The 16,142-nt window shown below is 43.9% G+C and overlaps 1 protein-coding gene across 9 annotated transcripts in view; it reads left to right on the forward strand.

Annotated features, from left to right (window-relative positions):
• Window positions 1-16,142, forward strand: part of ADK (adenosine kinase) — a 542,347-nt gene that overhangs the window by 24,886 nt on the left and 501,319 nt on the right. For 5 of the 9 annotated variants that reach the window (XM_073353161.1, XM_073353162.1, XM_073353156.1 and 2 more), the window contains exon 2: window positions 1,938-2,012. The exons of 2 other annotated variants lie outside the window; for them this stretch is intronic. In XM_073353161.1, coding sequence (XP_073209262.1) covers window positions 1,938-2,012 — 75 coding nt within the window. Of the gene's footprint in view, window positions 1-1,937; window positions 2,013-6,051; window positions 7,382-7,960; window positions 8,452-12,095; window positions 14,219-16,142 lie in introns of those variants that run through there. 2 more of the 9 variants (XM_073353157.1, XM_073353154.1) reach the window with 2 other exon arrangements.

A 16,142-nucleotide genomic window follows, 5' to 3' on the forward strand; every position in this document is an offset into this window, starting at 1 on the left:
GGGTAAGCTGCTAGCAGGCTGGGATGTTTCGTTTACCTGGAGTGTCCGCAGGCACGGAGACCCTCAGCTCTTAGTGGCCGCGGTTTGCCATTTCCAGCCAATGGGAGCTGGGGAAGCGGTGCAGGCAGAACAGCTATACCTCCATGCAGGGTCCTAATATCTGACGACCTGTCAAAATGCCATGGAAACTCCTTCACTTGTGACCTAACGCAGAGTTGAAGAAGGGTCTGAAAGCTAAAGACAGCCACATTAAGTTACTTTGTTGCCTGGCTTTGTTTGAGCATTAAGATTTTAAGGCTGAAATCCTGTGGTAGTGCTTTGGAGAATATTGGCCTAATGAAAATCCTTGAAAAATGAGCAGTTGATGGGGAAGAAGGTGTATATTTGATGGCTTCTTTGTTAAATTTTCAGAAATGATTTCAGTCGCCAGATGCTATGGGTGTTTAACCTGCCAGTTGGAGCCAGCAGGTGTTGGCTTGGTCAGGAATGTGATGGATTTGAATCTAGTATTAGAAAGTCTAGTTGGAACAGCTGCATTCACTACCATTTGCCTCTGTCATGTGTTATGTAGTTCTTAATTATTACTGTATCACTGAAGTATGTAAGATAACTGACTGAATATGCTAATTTTTTAAAAATTATTATAAAAATACTTGATCATTAGATAATGCCTTTTGGTAACTTGCTGCTTTGCATCATACATTGCATGTTTAGTAATTTTTTTCTGCATTAAAAAAGTCAAGATTTTATCAGTAAACAAATACTGTTTGGTTTCAGAGTAACAGCCGTGTTAGTCTGTCTTTGCAAAAAGAAAAGGAGTACTTGTGGCACCTTAGAGACTAACCAATTTATTTGAGCATGAGCTTTCGTGAGCTACAGCTCACTTCATCGGATGCATACCGTGGAAACTGCAGTAGACATTATATACACACAGAGACCATGAAACAATACCCCCTCCCACCCCACTGTCCTGCTGGTAATAGCTTATCTAAAGTGATCATCAAGTTGGGCCATTTCCAGCACAAATCCAGGTTTTCTCACCCTCCGCCCCCCCAAACTCACTCTCCTGCTGGTAATAGCCCATCCAAAGTGACCATTCTCTTCACAATGTGTATGATAATCAAGGTGGGCCATTTCCTGCACAAATCCAGGTTCTCTCACCCCCTCACCTCCCTCCAAAAACCACACACACAAACTCAATCTCCTGCTGGTAATAGCTTATCCAAAGTGACCACTCTCCCTACAATGTGCATGGTAATCAAGGTGGGTCATTTCCAGCACAGATCTAGGCTTTCTCATCCCCGCCCCCCCCGGGGGAACGAACACACACACACACACACACACACACACACACACACACACACACACACACACACACACACACACACACACACACACACACACACACACACACACACACACACACACACACACACACACACACACACACACTCTCCTGCTGGCAATAGCTCATCCAAATACTGTTTGTAAGGATAGTTAAGGGGTGGTGTAGAATTAAATACTGCTTTTAACAATTACTTTTATAAGGTTATATTTGTGACTGCTCAGATAAACAACAAAATCTGGCTCATGGAACTCTACAATCTTGTCCACCATTGCCACTTTATATGACCTGCAAATGCAACCCAAGTGCAACTCTTAGAAACTAGATTATAGCATGCATTGCTCATTCTCTGATTGAAGGGTTGCTTAAATGAATGTGCATGTTTGAGACTTTTGTATTGTACGCAATTCACTGAGAGATAATAAAAGTTTGCATTTTGTTCAAATTAGCTGTGCTGTCTGGATTGCAGGCAAATTGACCATGAAGCCCATGGTTGGGCAAAATTAGTTTTGTCCTAATCTGTTTGTCAATGCAATATAATGTTAGACTAGAAACATTAAACTACATTTGAAAAACTTTGGTTCTTTTGTAGTGAAAATGTGCTTTTTGGAATGGGAAATCCTCTTCTTGATATTTGTGCGGTAGTGGACAAGGACTTCCTTGACAAGTAAGTATAAAGATATTTTCACATTAATTTCCTAAATATTGCTGATGATTAATTCTAGAAATTTTAGAAAAGCAACAAGGAATTAAGCACCTGCTTAACGCAAGTACTTAACTTTATCCTTTTTAGTATTGCGGTCTCATGCCAAAAGAGATGGCTAATGCATCATTGAGTTGATTCTCCCAGCACCGTGGTGTGGCTTATTTCAGCCCTTGCTGACTGAGAACAATTACAGTGTCCTCTATCACATCTATTTACATATTTGATGGTAACTATCTGTTATCTAAGATAGGCTGTACATCCTCTCTTCCCTTAACCTTAAAGTTTTTGTATTTTCCAAACTTCGTCACTTGTTGCTCCCCTCTGATTTCTTCATATTTACCTAAGCAGATAGCTACATGTACAACAAATATTTGTCTTTCTTCATATGTTACCCCTGATATAGTCCAGTATTGCATTTTCATGGATTTTTTTCCTCCTCTCTTTGGGAACCAGTTCATATTTTAATGGATTTTTGTTTGGCCCGTTTCTTTAATTTTCTGGCTTGTGGTATTTAATGTAGTTCTGATGTGCTACTTAAGAGCAGAAACTGTTTAATCACATGGATTGTCCTCTTGACGGATTCTGCAGCGCTTACACAACTTCTCCAAACAGGCCTGCCACTTTACCACTAGTGACACCACCTTTGTCCCATTGGTGGCATGAAGCTTTCTCGTGCTGTGAAGTAGCAGGTGCAACTTCAGCTCTCCCATTGCCTGGCTTAGAAAGCTTCAGCTATTAATAGTGCTCCAGTCACCAAGCTGTCTCCCTGGATACTTCCACATAAATTCAGCTCCTTCCAGCTGCTGCTGTTTCTCGCTTCTATTTTGTTTGGTTTTTAGTGAGAAGTGAATGGGTTAGTCGTATCGTTCCAAGTAGTCACAATTTATTCATGTATAAATATGTTTAACATTCAGTGTTATATCCATTCTTTCCCCTTGGTTGTTAATGGAAGTATTGGACTCAGAATCAGAGGAAGAAAAAGAACAATTACAGTTTTATCATTGACTTCTTATCCTCATCTAACTCACTGCTATTTCTCTTGCTTTCCTATGAAACTTTTCTGTCTTGTATTCATTTGCTCTGCTAAGATTAAAAACAAAAACAAATTATTCATCTTAATGATAGAAAACAAACATGACAATATGTATTTAAAGCTTTTATAATTTAAAGGTAAGTTTGATAAGGAGCCTGAATGACATAACTTAGAGATAAGACTGCAATAGAATTGGAAGTGAATCACTCAAAGTATGAAATTTTTGAATTCTCCTAAAAGGGTTTCTGAAACTCTTATAAATGTTAAATAAATAAAACTTGCTGCATTCTCGTTTAGTGCAAGCAATAAAGTGTCCATTGTAATACTTGTAAAACCATTCAGAAAATGTTTCGGGTTTTTTTGGTTTATTTTTTTAAACCCTTTATTAAACTGAGACCCTAAGAATTGTTTTGGGATATATGCCACAGCAGTGAAGTGATGGGAGAGCATTGTACTGGGGCTTGCTTTGGGAAAGCAACACTATTATAAGCGGTTGACTGAACTGCTCATTAGGTTGCAAGAGAATCTAGGGCTTGTCGAGATGGTGTGTTAGAATTTACATCCCCGTTGTTGCAAACTAATGGGCATCAGCATGATTCTCACTAGCTGGCCCAGGTAATCCTTGCTATTCTTTGTTCTTCATTCATAATTACACCAGTTTCATGTCCAAATTAAGTCATAAGTTTGTAAACACAATCCCCAACCCAAATATTTGTCATCTTGAGCAGATAAGGCTTCATCAGTTCATGCAACCAATGCTATTTAAAAATATTTACTATCTAATCCAAATGATATTTTGTTCTCCCGGGGGGGCTGACTCTTTAAGGGGAGTTGGAATTCAGCCTTATCCCTGACTTTTTAAGCTACCTCCCAGCAGAGACTGATCAGCTGATTTGTAAAAGCAGCAAGACGCCCAGCTGGGAAGATCCTGGGACAGTGGGGAAAGCTAGAGGAAGCAGGTTGGCTCCTATGGCAGGTCATGGAATATGGTAACTCTCAGGCAGGTGGCCTGTAAGAGTACTGGGGAAGAGCTGCCGGGAGTGAGGAGGGTCCAGCAGGAAGACCCTGAGTCAAAGGAAGAGACAGGCTTGAGATGTGGAATTTGTTACCAGTTTTATACAGAAGGAAAAAATAAAGCTTGAATCTCTGAGAAAAGGCCTGAAATGGACTCTAAGTGTGGTTTTAATTCTTCCTTGGCTGGAGATATGAGCCAGCAGTCTACAACAGGGGTGGGCAAACTTTTTGGCCCGAGGGCCACATCTGGGTGGGGAAATGGTATGCAGGGCTGGGGCAAGGGGCGGGAGTGCAGGGTGTGGGAGGGGGTGCTGTGTGCAGTAAGGGGCTCAGGGCAAGGGATTGGGGCAGAGGAGAGGTGTGGGGTATATGAGGGGGTTGGGGTGCGGGGGGGGTGCGGAGTGCTGGAGTGGTTCAGGCTTCAGCCCGGTGCCACTTACCTAAAGCAGCTCCGGGGTGGTAGTGGCATGCATCGGGGCCAGGGCAGGCTCCCTGCATGCCGGCCCCGGCCCCACGCCACTCCGGGGAACGTCTGGCACCATGTGCCTGTGCGGCACCTGGGGGTGGGGGGGGCACAGGGCTCAGAGCGCTGCCCTTGCTGTGCCCTCAGGTACCTCCCCGAAGCTCCCATTGGCCACGGTTCCCCGTTCCCGGCCAATGGGAGCTGCCGGGGGGGGTGGGGGAGAACGGCACAGTGCTTGGAGGCAAGGGCAAAGCACAGAGCCCTCTGCCCCTCCTCCCACAGGGGCTGCAGGGACGTGGTGCCAGCTGCTTCTGAGAGTGGCGCGGGGCCCGTGGCACAACGGGGGGAAGCCCTGAGGAGCTGTAGTTTGCCCACCCCTGGCTTCCAATGTAATTTTGTGTCTGGAGCTGTTTTCCTCTTTCTGTATGGTGTGCAGAACGTACCAACAGTGCTCAGTAAAAAAGGGAAACTTTTTATTTATGGTTGGCCTAAAAGTTGCAGCCCTTCCTTTTTTGAAGTTGACTTAGATACAGAAAATCCTTTGTCTCTATAATTCCAAAGACAGGCTACTGGATCCCAAAAACACACCCTAGGATCACTTGATTTGGTCCAGGATCTGAGTATCTTAACTAGTAAAGCTTTTATTGTAACCTTTTGTTTTGAGTTGCATCCACTGTGCTAAACTAATTTTAATTAGCGACTTAGCAGACATCACTAGGGGGTACGTATTCACTAGCAATGATAAAGCTTCGGCAGCGCTTTATCATGGCGCTGTAGTCGTGGCACCAGTCCTGGGGGAGAGAGCTCTCCCAGGGCTATATTTAAAAAAACAAAAACACACCAAAAAAAACCTCACCACCACGAGAGGAATACTATCAGTGCTGGGAGTGCTGACTACACTGCCACTTTACAGCACTGAAACTTGCAGTGCATAAGGGTGTTGTTTTTTTTTTCACACCCCTGAGTGAGAAAGTTGCAGCGCTGTAAAGTGGCAGTGTAGACAAGGCCTTAGTTACTGATACATTTTCAATCTACTGAATAATGAATGATGGAGTTTGGCACAAGTTTTATTTTCTGCTGGTAGAGGTTAAGGCAATTTTGTTGTATATGACTTTGAATAAGAGAATCCTTCAGCACCAGGGTATTAAATCTTTAAGGTCATCCTGAGGTTACTGAGTATTCATTCTGGGGAAGCTTGTATGTAACTGTATACGCTTTGAAGTCTGGGTAGAATGTTCATGAATGTGAAATGCTCTGTCTTCTATTATTACCTTCCTCTTTACCACTGTTGTCTTAATTATTTTTATTTTTCAGAAATGGTGTGTCCAAATGTTTGCCTAGTAAATATACTATAGATTAATCTTTAAAATGCTACTACTTTCTTTTAATGCTGCATCAGATATGCTGATCTAACCATGTGTGATGGGGTATTCCAGACCCTGAGGCCCCCTGCTGGAGGCCTTGCAGCCCTACCACAAAGGAGGTGAGTCCTCCACGCAGCTGCTCTAGGTGCTCTAGGTGCTCTAGGCACCCTAGAATGCAGCCAGTCAGAAAGAGACTGCTTCCTTGCAGCCTCTCAGGGCCGAGCAGGCTTGTATAAAAGGAGCTGCAGGGACAGAGTAAGTTCAGTCTGCTGGTAGGGACCAGGGGAGCAAGGAAGGTGTTTGTGGCTGGCTGCTGGGACTTGAGGAAGATCAGGGCTGTGGGGAAGTGGCCTAGGGATGCAGTTAATTAAAGGGATGTTCCATGTGACTGCTACTTAGAGGATGCCCCCCAAATAGCCACTGGGGAAGTGGCTAAGCCCTGAGCAAGGGAGTTTAAACAGGCCCAGGGAAGGGCTGTATATGGAATTGTTACCCTGAGCCTTGGTCTACACTAGGAGTTGAGGTCGAATTTAGCAGTGTTAAATTGATTTAACCCTGCACCTGTCCACACAACGAAGCCCTTTTTTTCAACTTAAAGGGCTCTTAAAAAAAAAAAAAAAAAAAAAAAAAACAAAACTTCCACCCCTGACAAGGGGATTAGTGCTGAAATCGGCCTTGCCAGCTCGAATTTGGGGTACTTTGGACGCAATTAGACAGTATTGGCCTCCGGGAGCTATCCGAGAGTGCTCCATTGTGACCGCTCTGGACAGCACTCTCAACTCAGATGCACTGGCCAGGTAGACAGGAAAAGGCCTGCGAACTTTTGAATCTCATTTCCTGTTCGGCCAGCGTGGCAAGCTGCAGGGGAGTGCAGAGCTCATCAGTAGAGGGTGACCATGCAGAGCTCATCAGCAGAGGGTGACCATGATGGAGTCCCAAAATCGCAAAAGAGCTCCAGCATGGACCGAACGGGAGGTATGGGATCTGATCGCTGTATGGGGAGAGGAATCGGTGCTATCAGAACTCTGTTCCAGTTTTCGAAATGCCAAAACCTTTGTCAAAATCTCCCAGGGCATGAAGGACAGAGGCCATAACAGGGACCCAAAGCAGTGCCGCGTGAAACTTAAGGAGCTGAGGCAAGCCTACCAGAAAACCAGAGAGGCGAACGGCCGCTCTGGGTCAGAGCCCAAAGCATGCTGCTTCTGTGATGAGCTGCATGCCATTTTAGGGGATTCAGCCACCACGACCCCAGCCATGTTGTCTCACTCCTTCAATGGAGATGGAGGCAACACGGAAGCAGGTTTTGGGGATGAGGAAGATAGCTCACAGCAAGCAAGTGGAGAAACCGTTTTTCTCGACAGCCAGGAACTGTGTCTCACCCTGGACCTGGAGCCAGTACCCCCCGAACCCACCCAAGGCTGCCTCCCGGACCCGCCAGGTGGAGAAGGGACCTCTGGTGAGTGTACCTTTTAAAATACTTTACATGGTTTAAAAGCAAGCATGTTTAACGATTAATTTGCCCTGGCATTCGCGGCTCTCCTGGATGTACTCCCAAAGCCTTTGCAAAAGGCTTCTGGGTAGAGCAGCCTTATTCCGTCCAGTATGGTAGGACCCTTTACCACTCCAGGCCAGTAGCACGTACTCGGGAATCATTGTAGAACAAAGCATTGCAGTATATGTTTGCTGGCGTTCAAACAACATCCCTTCTTTATCTCTCTGTGTTATCCTCAGGAGAGTGATATCATTCATGATCACCTGGTTGAAACAGGGTATTTTTCTTGAGGGACATTCAGAGGTGCCCATTCCTGCTGGGCTGTTTGCCTGTAGCTGAACAGAAATGTTCTCTGCTGTTAGCCATGGGGAGGGATGAGGGGCTAGCCACGCGGTGGGGGGAGGCAAAATGCGACCTTGGAACGAAAGCACATGTGCTATGTATGTAATGTTAACAGCAAGGTTTACCATGAAAGAGTGTACCCATTGTTCTATAAAATGTGTGCTTTTAAATACCACTGTCCCTTTTTTTCCCCTCCACCAGCTGCATGTGTTTCAAGGATTACAGGATCTTCTTCTTCCCAGAGGCTAGCGAAGATTAGAAGTCGAAAAAAACGCATTCGCGATGAAATGTTCTTTGAGCTCATGCTGTCATCCCACACTGACAGAGCACAGATGAATGCGTGGAGGCAGACAGTGTCAGAGTGCAGGAAAGCACAAAATGACCGGGAGGAGAGGTGGTGGGCTGAAGAGAGGGCTGAAGCTGAAAGGTGGCAGCAGTGTGATGAGAGGAGGCAGGATTCAATGCTGAGGCTGCTGGAGGATCAAACTAATATGCTGCAGTGTATGGTTGAACTGCAGGAAAGGCAGCAGGAGCACAGACCACCGCTACAGCCCCTGTGTAACCAACCGCCCTCCTCCCCAAGTTCCATAGCCTCCTCACCCAGACGCCCAAGAATGCGGTCGGGGGGGGCCTCCGGCCACCCAGCCACTCCACCCCAGAGGATTGCCCAAGCAACAGAAGGCTGGCATTCAGTAAGTTTTAAAGTGCTGTGTGGCCTTGTCCTTCCCTCCCCCACCACGCCTCCTGGGCTACCTTGTTAGTTATCCCCCTATTTGTGAGATTAATTAATAAAGAATGCATGAATGTGAAGCAACAATGACTTTATTGCCTCTGCAAGTGGTGATCGAAGGGAGGAGGGGAGGGTGGTTAGCTTATAGGGAAGTAGAGTGAACCAAGGACGGGGGGTTTCATCAAGGAGAAACAAACAGAACTTTCACACCGTAGCCTGGCCAGTCATGAAACTGGTTTTCAAAGCTTCTCTGATGTGCACCGCACCCTCCTGTGCTCTTCTAACCGCCCTGGTGTCTGGCTGTGCGTAACCAGCAGCCAGGCGATTTGCCTGAACCTTCCACCCCACCATAAACATCTCCCCCTTGCTCTCACAGATATTGTGGAGCGCACAGCAAGCAGTAATAACAGTGGGAATATTGGTTTCGCTGAGGTCTAAGCGAGTCAGTAAACTGCGCCAGCGCGCTTTTAAATGTCCAAATGCACATTCTACCACCATTCTGCACTTGCTCAGCCTGTAGTTGAACAGCTGCTGACTGCTGTCCAGGCTGCCTGTGTATGGCTTCATGAGCCATGGCATTAAGGGGTAGGCTGGGTCCCCAAGGATAACTGTAGGCATTTCAACATCCCCAACAGTTATTTTCTGGTCTGGGAAGAAAGTCCCTTCTTGCAGCTTTTGAAACAGACCAGAGTTCCTGAAGATGCAAGTGTCATATACCTTTCCCGGCCATCCCATGTTGATGTTGGTGAAATGTCCTTTGTGATCCACCAGTGCTTGCAGCACTATTGAAAAGTACCCCTTTCGGTTTATTTGCTCACCAGCTTGGTGCTCTGGTGCCAAGATAGGGATATGGGTTCCGTCTATGGCTCCACCACAGTTAGGGAATCCCATTGCAGCAAAGCCATCCGCTATGATCTGCACATTTCCCAGGGTCACTACCCTTGATATCAGCAGATCTTTGATTGCGTTGGCTACTTGGATCACAGCAGCCCCCACAGTAGATTTGCCCACTCCAAATTGATTCCCGACTGATCGGTAGCTGTCTGGTGTTGCAGGCTCCCACAGGGCTATTGCCACTCGCTTCTCAACTGTGAGGGCTGCTCTCATCTTGGTATTCTTGCACGTCAGGGCAGGGGAAAGCAAGTCGCAAAGTTCCATGAAAGTGCCCTTGCGCAAGCAAAAGTTTCGCAGCCCCTGGGAATCGTCCCAGACCCGCAACACTACGCGGTCCCACCAGTCTGTGCTTGTTTCCTGAGCCCAGAATCGGCGTTCCACCGCATGAACCTGCTCCATTAGCACCATGATGCCCACATTGCCAGGGACCATGCTTTGAGAGAAGTCTGTGTCCATGTCCTCATCACTCTCGTCACCGGACTGAGGTCGCCTACTCGCCCGGTTTCGCTTTGCCAGGTTCTGGTCCCGCATATACTGCTGAATAATGTGTGTGGTGTTTAATGTGCTCCTAATTGCCAAAGTGATCTAAGCGGGCTCCATGCTTTCCGTGGTATGGTGTCTGCACAGAAAAAAGTCTCAGAATGATTGTTTGCCGTTGCTCTGATGGAGGGAGGGGCGACTGACAACATGGCTTACAGGGTTGGCTTACAGGGAATTAAAATCAACAAAGGGGGTGGCTTTGTGAGAAACAGAATGGCCCCCTCAAGGATAGAACTCAAAACCTCAAGGATAGAACCCAAAACTGGGTTTAGCAGGCCGTTGATTTCACGGAGGGAGGGAGGAGAAAATGAATACAAAACAAATCTGGTCTATTTCTTGTTTTGATCCACTTCTTCTATCTTTATACATCTTGCTGGCAGCAGACTGTGCAGTACGACCGCTAGCCATCCTCATCTCCTGGGTGCTTGGCAGAAGACCATGCAGTATGTCTGCTGGCCATCGTCTTCTGCTGGCTGCAGATTAGAGGACAGAGCACTGCTGGTAGGACTGAATCGCCATGAAATGAAACTTAAAAGGGAACTAACTTGGCTGAATCACTCCCATGTTTGCCCAGGCACCCCTGACCTCATCGAGGTCGGTTAAAAGAGCACCCTGGACTATGTCGACGACGGCTACCAGTCATACTGCACTGTCTGCTGCCAAAAGGCAATAAACTGTTGCTGTGTGGCAATGCAGTACCGCGTCTGCCAGCACCCAGGAGATATACGGTGACGGTTAGCTGAGTGGGCTCCATGCTTGCCGTGGTATGGCGTCTGCACAGGTAACTCAAGAAAAAAGGCGCAAAAGGATTGTCTGCCCTTGCTTTCACGGAGGGAGGGAGGGAAGGGGCGCCTGACGATATGTACCCAGAACCACCCGCGACAATATTTTAGCCCCATCAGGCACTGGGATTTCTATCCAGAATTCAAATGGGCGGCGGGAACTGTGGGATAGCTACCCATAGTGCAATGCTCCGGAAGTCGATGGTTGCCTTGGTACTGTGGACACACTCCACCGACTACATGCACTTAGACCATTTGTGTGGGGTCACACACAATCGACTGTATAAAAACGCTTTCTACAAAACCGACTTCTATAAATTCGACCTAATTTCATAGTGTAGACATACCTTGAGAAGGGGGCTGAACTGAGACTGTGTCTCAGCTGGGGTAAGTGAACTGAGTTTAAGAATAATGGGTCAGTGGGAGAGTTGTAGTCACTGAGGACTCAAGTGACGGCAGAGAGTCTCCAGGGAAGAAACCCTGGATGTGCTGCTCCATTCCAGAGCAGGAACCTTTGCCAGGTAGCCAGACCCCAATGGAGGATACTGTGATGGGGCCTGTTGACAGACTGACTAAGGACTGAGTCCAGGGAAGGCTACAGAGACGTTGCCAACAGAAGGGTTTCATGATGGGCCCTGTTGGACTGTTAATGGACTGAGCTGTGGGGAAGGGGCTTCAGGACATTACTGAGGACATTGAGATAGTCTCAGTTGGACCATATACCCAGAAGGAGTTCCTGGTTTTCACACACACAGTGTGTGACTGGGCTGGAGGGCTGAGTCACCAAAGACCCACCTGATGAGTGCAGCAGCCACAGGGGAACCTTGAGCAGAGAAATTGAGAAAAAACTGCAGGCACTCATACACTCCGCCAGCGGGCGCTCACCGGAGGTGAGTGTGCTCTGTAACACTACCTGTCAAAGTAGAAAATGGCTGGTTTTGGATTGATAGTTTGAATTTTTTTTTTTTTTACATGGAATCTAAAGCAGCACATGGGTAGTCTAAGCTCACAACTTACTTAAGAGAATTGTTTTCACAAAACTTACGAAAAAATTATTAAACTTCTTGCTTTTCCTGTGGTGGTTTTTCCCCCCAGTACTTGCAAAACAAATGATAGAGCATTGGCTTCTGTGGCATGGGACTTGCCCCTAAACAAGAGAGAGTCCTAATTTGTATTCACATTCAATTCACTGTGAATTAGGATGGCTTGTTCTCCATCCAAAAGATTGATTGTTATGCCCAGTATACCAAGAATATTTGTTTTTGTTTTTTTCTTTTAGACTGAATCTGCTATATATAAACATGACTTTTAGTTTTGGTATGGTTGTAGACATTTCCTACTGTTTAAGACTGGCTTTGTGCTCTTTTCCCTGTCCCCTTTCTAAAACCAGTATTGACGACAACAACAACAGAAAATAGGAAAGAATAGAGGGATGATCCTAGTTACTAAGGTAATGAAGTAAACCAGTCTGATTGCTCAGGAATTACCACCGATAGCAATATAATAATAAAGAGGCACATATATGAGAAACTAGAGACATGATGAAATTTTTTATATATATGTTTTGTAACTGAAGTTATTTTTAGGGAAAGGTGGTTTTTTTTTTTTTAGCCTTTTTATTTTAGTATTTTGGAATTCAGTTAATTCTTCAAAAAGAGCTTTGAAAATGTGACTATCAGATGGATCAATGTGACACTGCTCCTTAGTCACTCTAGATTGTATATGATTTCAGTTAGGCACCGTATCCTGTGTCATCTTGATGCATGAATTGTGAGGAAGAATAGTTAAAAACTTTGGTTTCTTCCCTCTCTGGTTTCTAAGTTGGAAAACATTTGGAACCTACTACCTTATTTAAAGCTGAACTTTTGTGTTGAGATATTGCAGCAAATGTGTGTACCAATATATCATTAGTTCTGACTTAATAGCATTGGAAGATCTAGCACAATGTTGATAAAAAGGTATACGTGGAAGCTATATTTCAATATTATTTTCCTCTATCCTTCAATATATTATTTTTATTGCTGCAATTTAATAATGGCATCCTTGGATCAGATCTACATTCCTGTAAGCTACCTGATTTACTGTAGAAATAATAATAATTAATAATAATAATAAAGAGCCAAGCAGATCTTTCCATTCTTCAATACCCAGGCATTTTGACTGGTATATTTCCTACTTGTCATCTGATGGAGACAATGGGCTTGCTATTCCAGAATCCTAAGCTGCTTTGTCTCCTGCATGATAAAATGATACCATTCTCTTCCCTTCCTCTCTTTCTTCCCCTCTCTGAGCGAAAACCATTCAACTTGAAAGAAGGAACAAAAAGATTTAAGATTTCTGTGTTTATATTTAATTTGACTGGACATAAGAATGCCTAATGGGGCCACCTGCAGCAAGATAGGCTCTAGAACCATGAATTTTTAACATTGTGTTGTGGGCTCCTTTTGGCCTTAATGGTGTGGAGAGTTCCTTTCCCTTCTCTTAAACTGGTATTCTTCCTTGGTAGCAAGGAAGGCAATAATTATTGGAGCTTTGTGGCCAGTCCAGCCAAGAGATACTGGTTCAGCCTTTTTTGTTAGGAGTTACAGCACAGTGGTTCTCAATCCTTAGGGGTACGCTGAGTTCTTCTGGGTGTACATCTAGATATTGGCCTACTTTTACAACAGGCTACATGAAAAGCACTAGCGAAGTCAGTACAAACCAGAATTTCATACAAAAAATGACTTGTTTATACTGCTCTATATACTATTCACTGAAATGTAAGTACAATTTTGTATTCAAACAGATTTATTTTATAATCCTGGTAAAAACGAGGAAGTAAGCAATATTTCAGTACTAGTGTGCTGTGACACTTCTGTATTTTTATGTCTGATTTTTATAAGCCAGTATTTTTTCAGTGAGGTGAAACTTGGGGGTATGCAAGACAAATCAGACACTTGAAAGGGGTACAGTAGTCTGGAAAGGTTGAGATCATAAGATCAAAGAAGGCAGCAACTGCTCTATTCCTGGTTGTTAAGACACTGCAGCCCATCAAGGATAGCACTTGGTGGTTATTGAAATGCTTTCATCTTAATGGCTTGTGCTCTTCTTCTCATGCAGCTATTAATTCTTATTGTCCACTCATGATGACACAGCTTTCTTAAAAAAAAACAAACAAACCGAGGAGTCCTTGTGGCACCTTAGAGACTAACAAAATTTTTTGGGCATAAGCTTTCGTGGGCTAGAGTCCACTTCTTCTGATGCATGGAGTGGACAATACAGGAGCAGGTGTAAATACATGTATTCATTTCAGCATAACTGTGCTACACCTTCCCCAGTTTTTCAGAAGAGCTGCTAGAGTCATGATTCTGCATATTCTCAGTCTCTGCCTATTAAGCATCCAAAGAGATGCAGCAATCTGAGGAAGAGGGACCAGGGTCAAAATTGAGTTGACGCTGCTGGTGATTAAATTTTAGTTTGGAAAGTATGGAGTACAAAATATTACAACTAGTTGGTTGCAGAGTTGGCAATAGAGACCAGGAGATCTCAAATTCTAGCCCTTAGCTTTATCCACTAGAACTCGGTGATTACAAAGATAATATCCCCTCTGGCAGCTCTTTCAAACCTCAAAGGGTCTGACTCAAAAGTGAAAGTGATTTTCTTTTGGGGGTCTTTGCCTTTTTTCTTGTCAGCATTCAAACTGAAAAATATTTTGCAAGAAAATGTGGGGAAAATCCTTAGTAAAATCTGTGATACTTTTGAACAAATGCTGCCAACATTGAACACAGGTAAATTCCAAGCTTAAAAAAAATGATTGGATGATTTACCTTGATCTTCACTTGAATGCATGCCTCTTGAGTGTTCCTGGCCTGGGAGTAAAAAAAAATGGAATCTGAATGGAACCAACTTGGGTTTGTTGAGAGAGATCAAAGTTCTTAATTCCTGCTCCAGAGACATCTTGTTTAAAAGCTCGTTTCAGTTGCATAAAATCAGCGCAACGTTAATTTTCTTCAAGTTTACTTGAAACATATAAAAGAATGACTTCAATAGTAGACATGCACTTACATCTTGGGTAATAAACATGATTGTGCCGGTGTGTAGTTTGGCCTCACCCTCATGACAAACTAGAGAGGCATTTTACTCAATGTATATGACAAGAACATTGCTGCTTGGGAGAAAAAGACAGTCTTTCGTAGGCTGAGTCCCAGCTGTCATTAGATAATGCTGAGCATGAATGTTTTTATTAGAATTCGTATCTTTTGTTAAAAGTTGAATTTTATATTATCAGTTTATCTGCTTGTATGTCTGTTGTATTGGAAACAGAATAGGAGAAAAGAATGCTTTTAATTCATTATTATTACTTGTTGTTTCAACAGATCTTTTTATGTAAGGATTATGCCTGGAGGAATTTCTTTCCTCAGAGAAAATTCAAATGATTAAAAGATGGTTTTTAAAATTAAAGCATCATGAATATGGTTTAACATTTAGCTTTTTTTTAATGTATAGGTACACTTGAAGTAAAAATGAGTGAAATTTAATTCTGCTGCTTGTAGAGTCTCATACTTTACACTACATTTTCAAATCTGATTTTAATGCCATGAAAAAACTGATAGTATTTTTCTACAGTTAGAACTCTATTATGTTCTGACCTAGTGGTGTTTTGTCTGCAGTTTACTGTGTTTCCAGTCAATCCAATATGAAACATTAGGCTCAAAGACTTGAAGTCCAGAAGGGACCAGCATGATTATCTAGTGTGACCTGTACGTTGCAGGCCACAGAACCTCACCCCAAACACTCCTGTAAAAGGCCCATAATCTCTGTGTGAGTTACTGAAGTCCTCAAATCTTGATTTTAAAGTCTTCAAGTTACAGAGTCTACCATTCTAGTTAAAACCCTCAAGTGATCAATCTGTGCCCCACACTGCCAAAGAAGGTGACACCCCCCACACTCTCCCCCCCCCCCCCACAGGATCTCTGCCAATCTGACTTAGAGGAAAATTCCTTCCCAACATTTAGTCACTACTTTTAAAATATCTGTGACATGTATAACATTTTAAAGTTAATACTGAAGCAGAAAGAAGTGAAATTGAAAAGCTGGAGGACCTGTATGAAGACCAGGTCAGAGCTGCAGCCAGAAACGCAGATAACTGCAGATAGTCATAGTTCTTTAAGGTGAATTTTCTCTCTCTGCTATCTTTTCCAGGATCTTGGAGTGCATATTTTCCCTAAGAAATGCTGTGAAATTCTTCTGCTGCATTTCTGATCTTCCTCTTGTCTTAATGCGTCAGGATGTGTTTTCAATTGAAATTATTAGTTGCTGCATTAATGAATTATCCAATTGACAAGTTCTTATCAGTGGGAAATACAGTAACTTTTCTAATCTTTTAATTTCAGTATAACTGTTTTCCACATTTTTACTTTGATCTCCTAGAATTTTAATATTGCTTTCAACACACACC

The sequence above is a fragment of the Lepidochelys kempii genome, chromosome 7 (assembly GCF_965140265.1).
Source record: "Lepidochelys kempii isolate rLepKem1 chromosome 7, rLepKem1.hap2, whole genome shotgun sequence".
Classification (NCBI taxonomy): Eukaryota; Metazoa; Chordata; order Testudines; family Cheloniidae; genus Lepidochelys; species Lepidochelys kempii.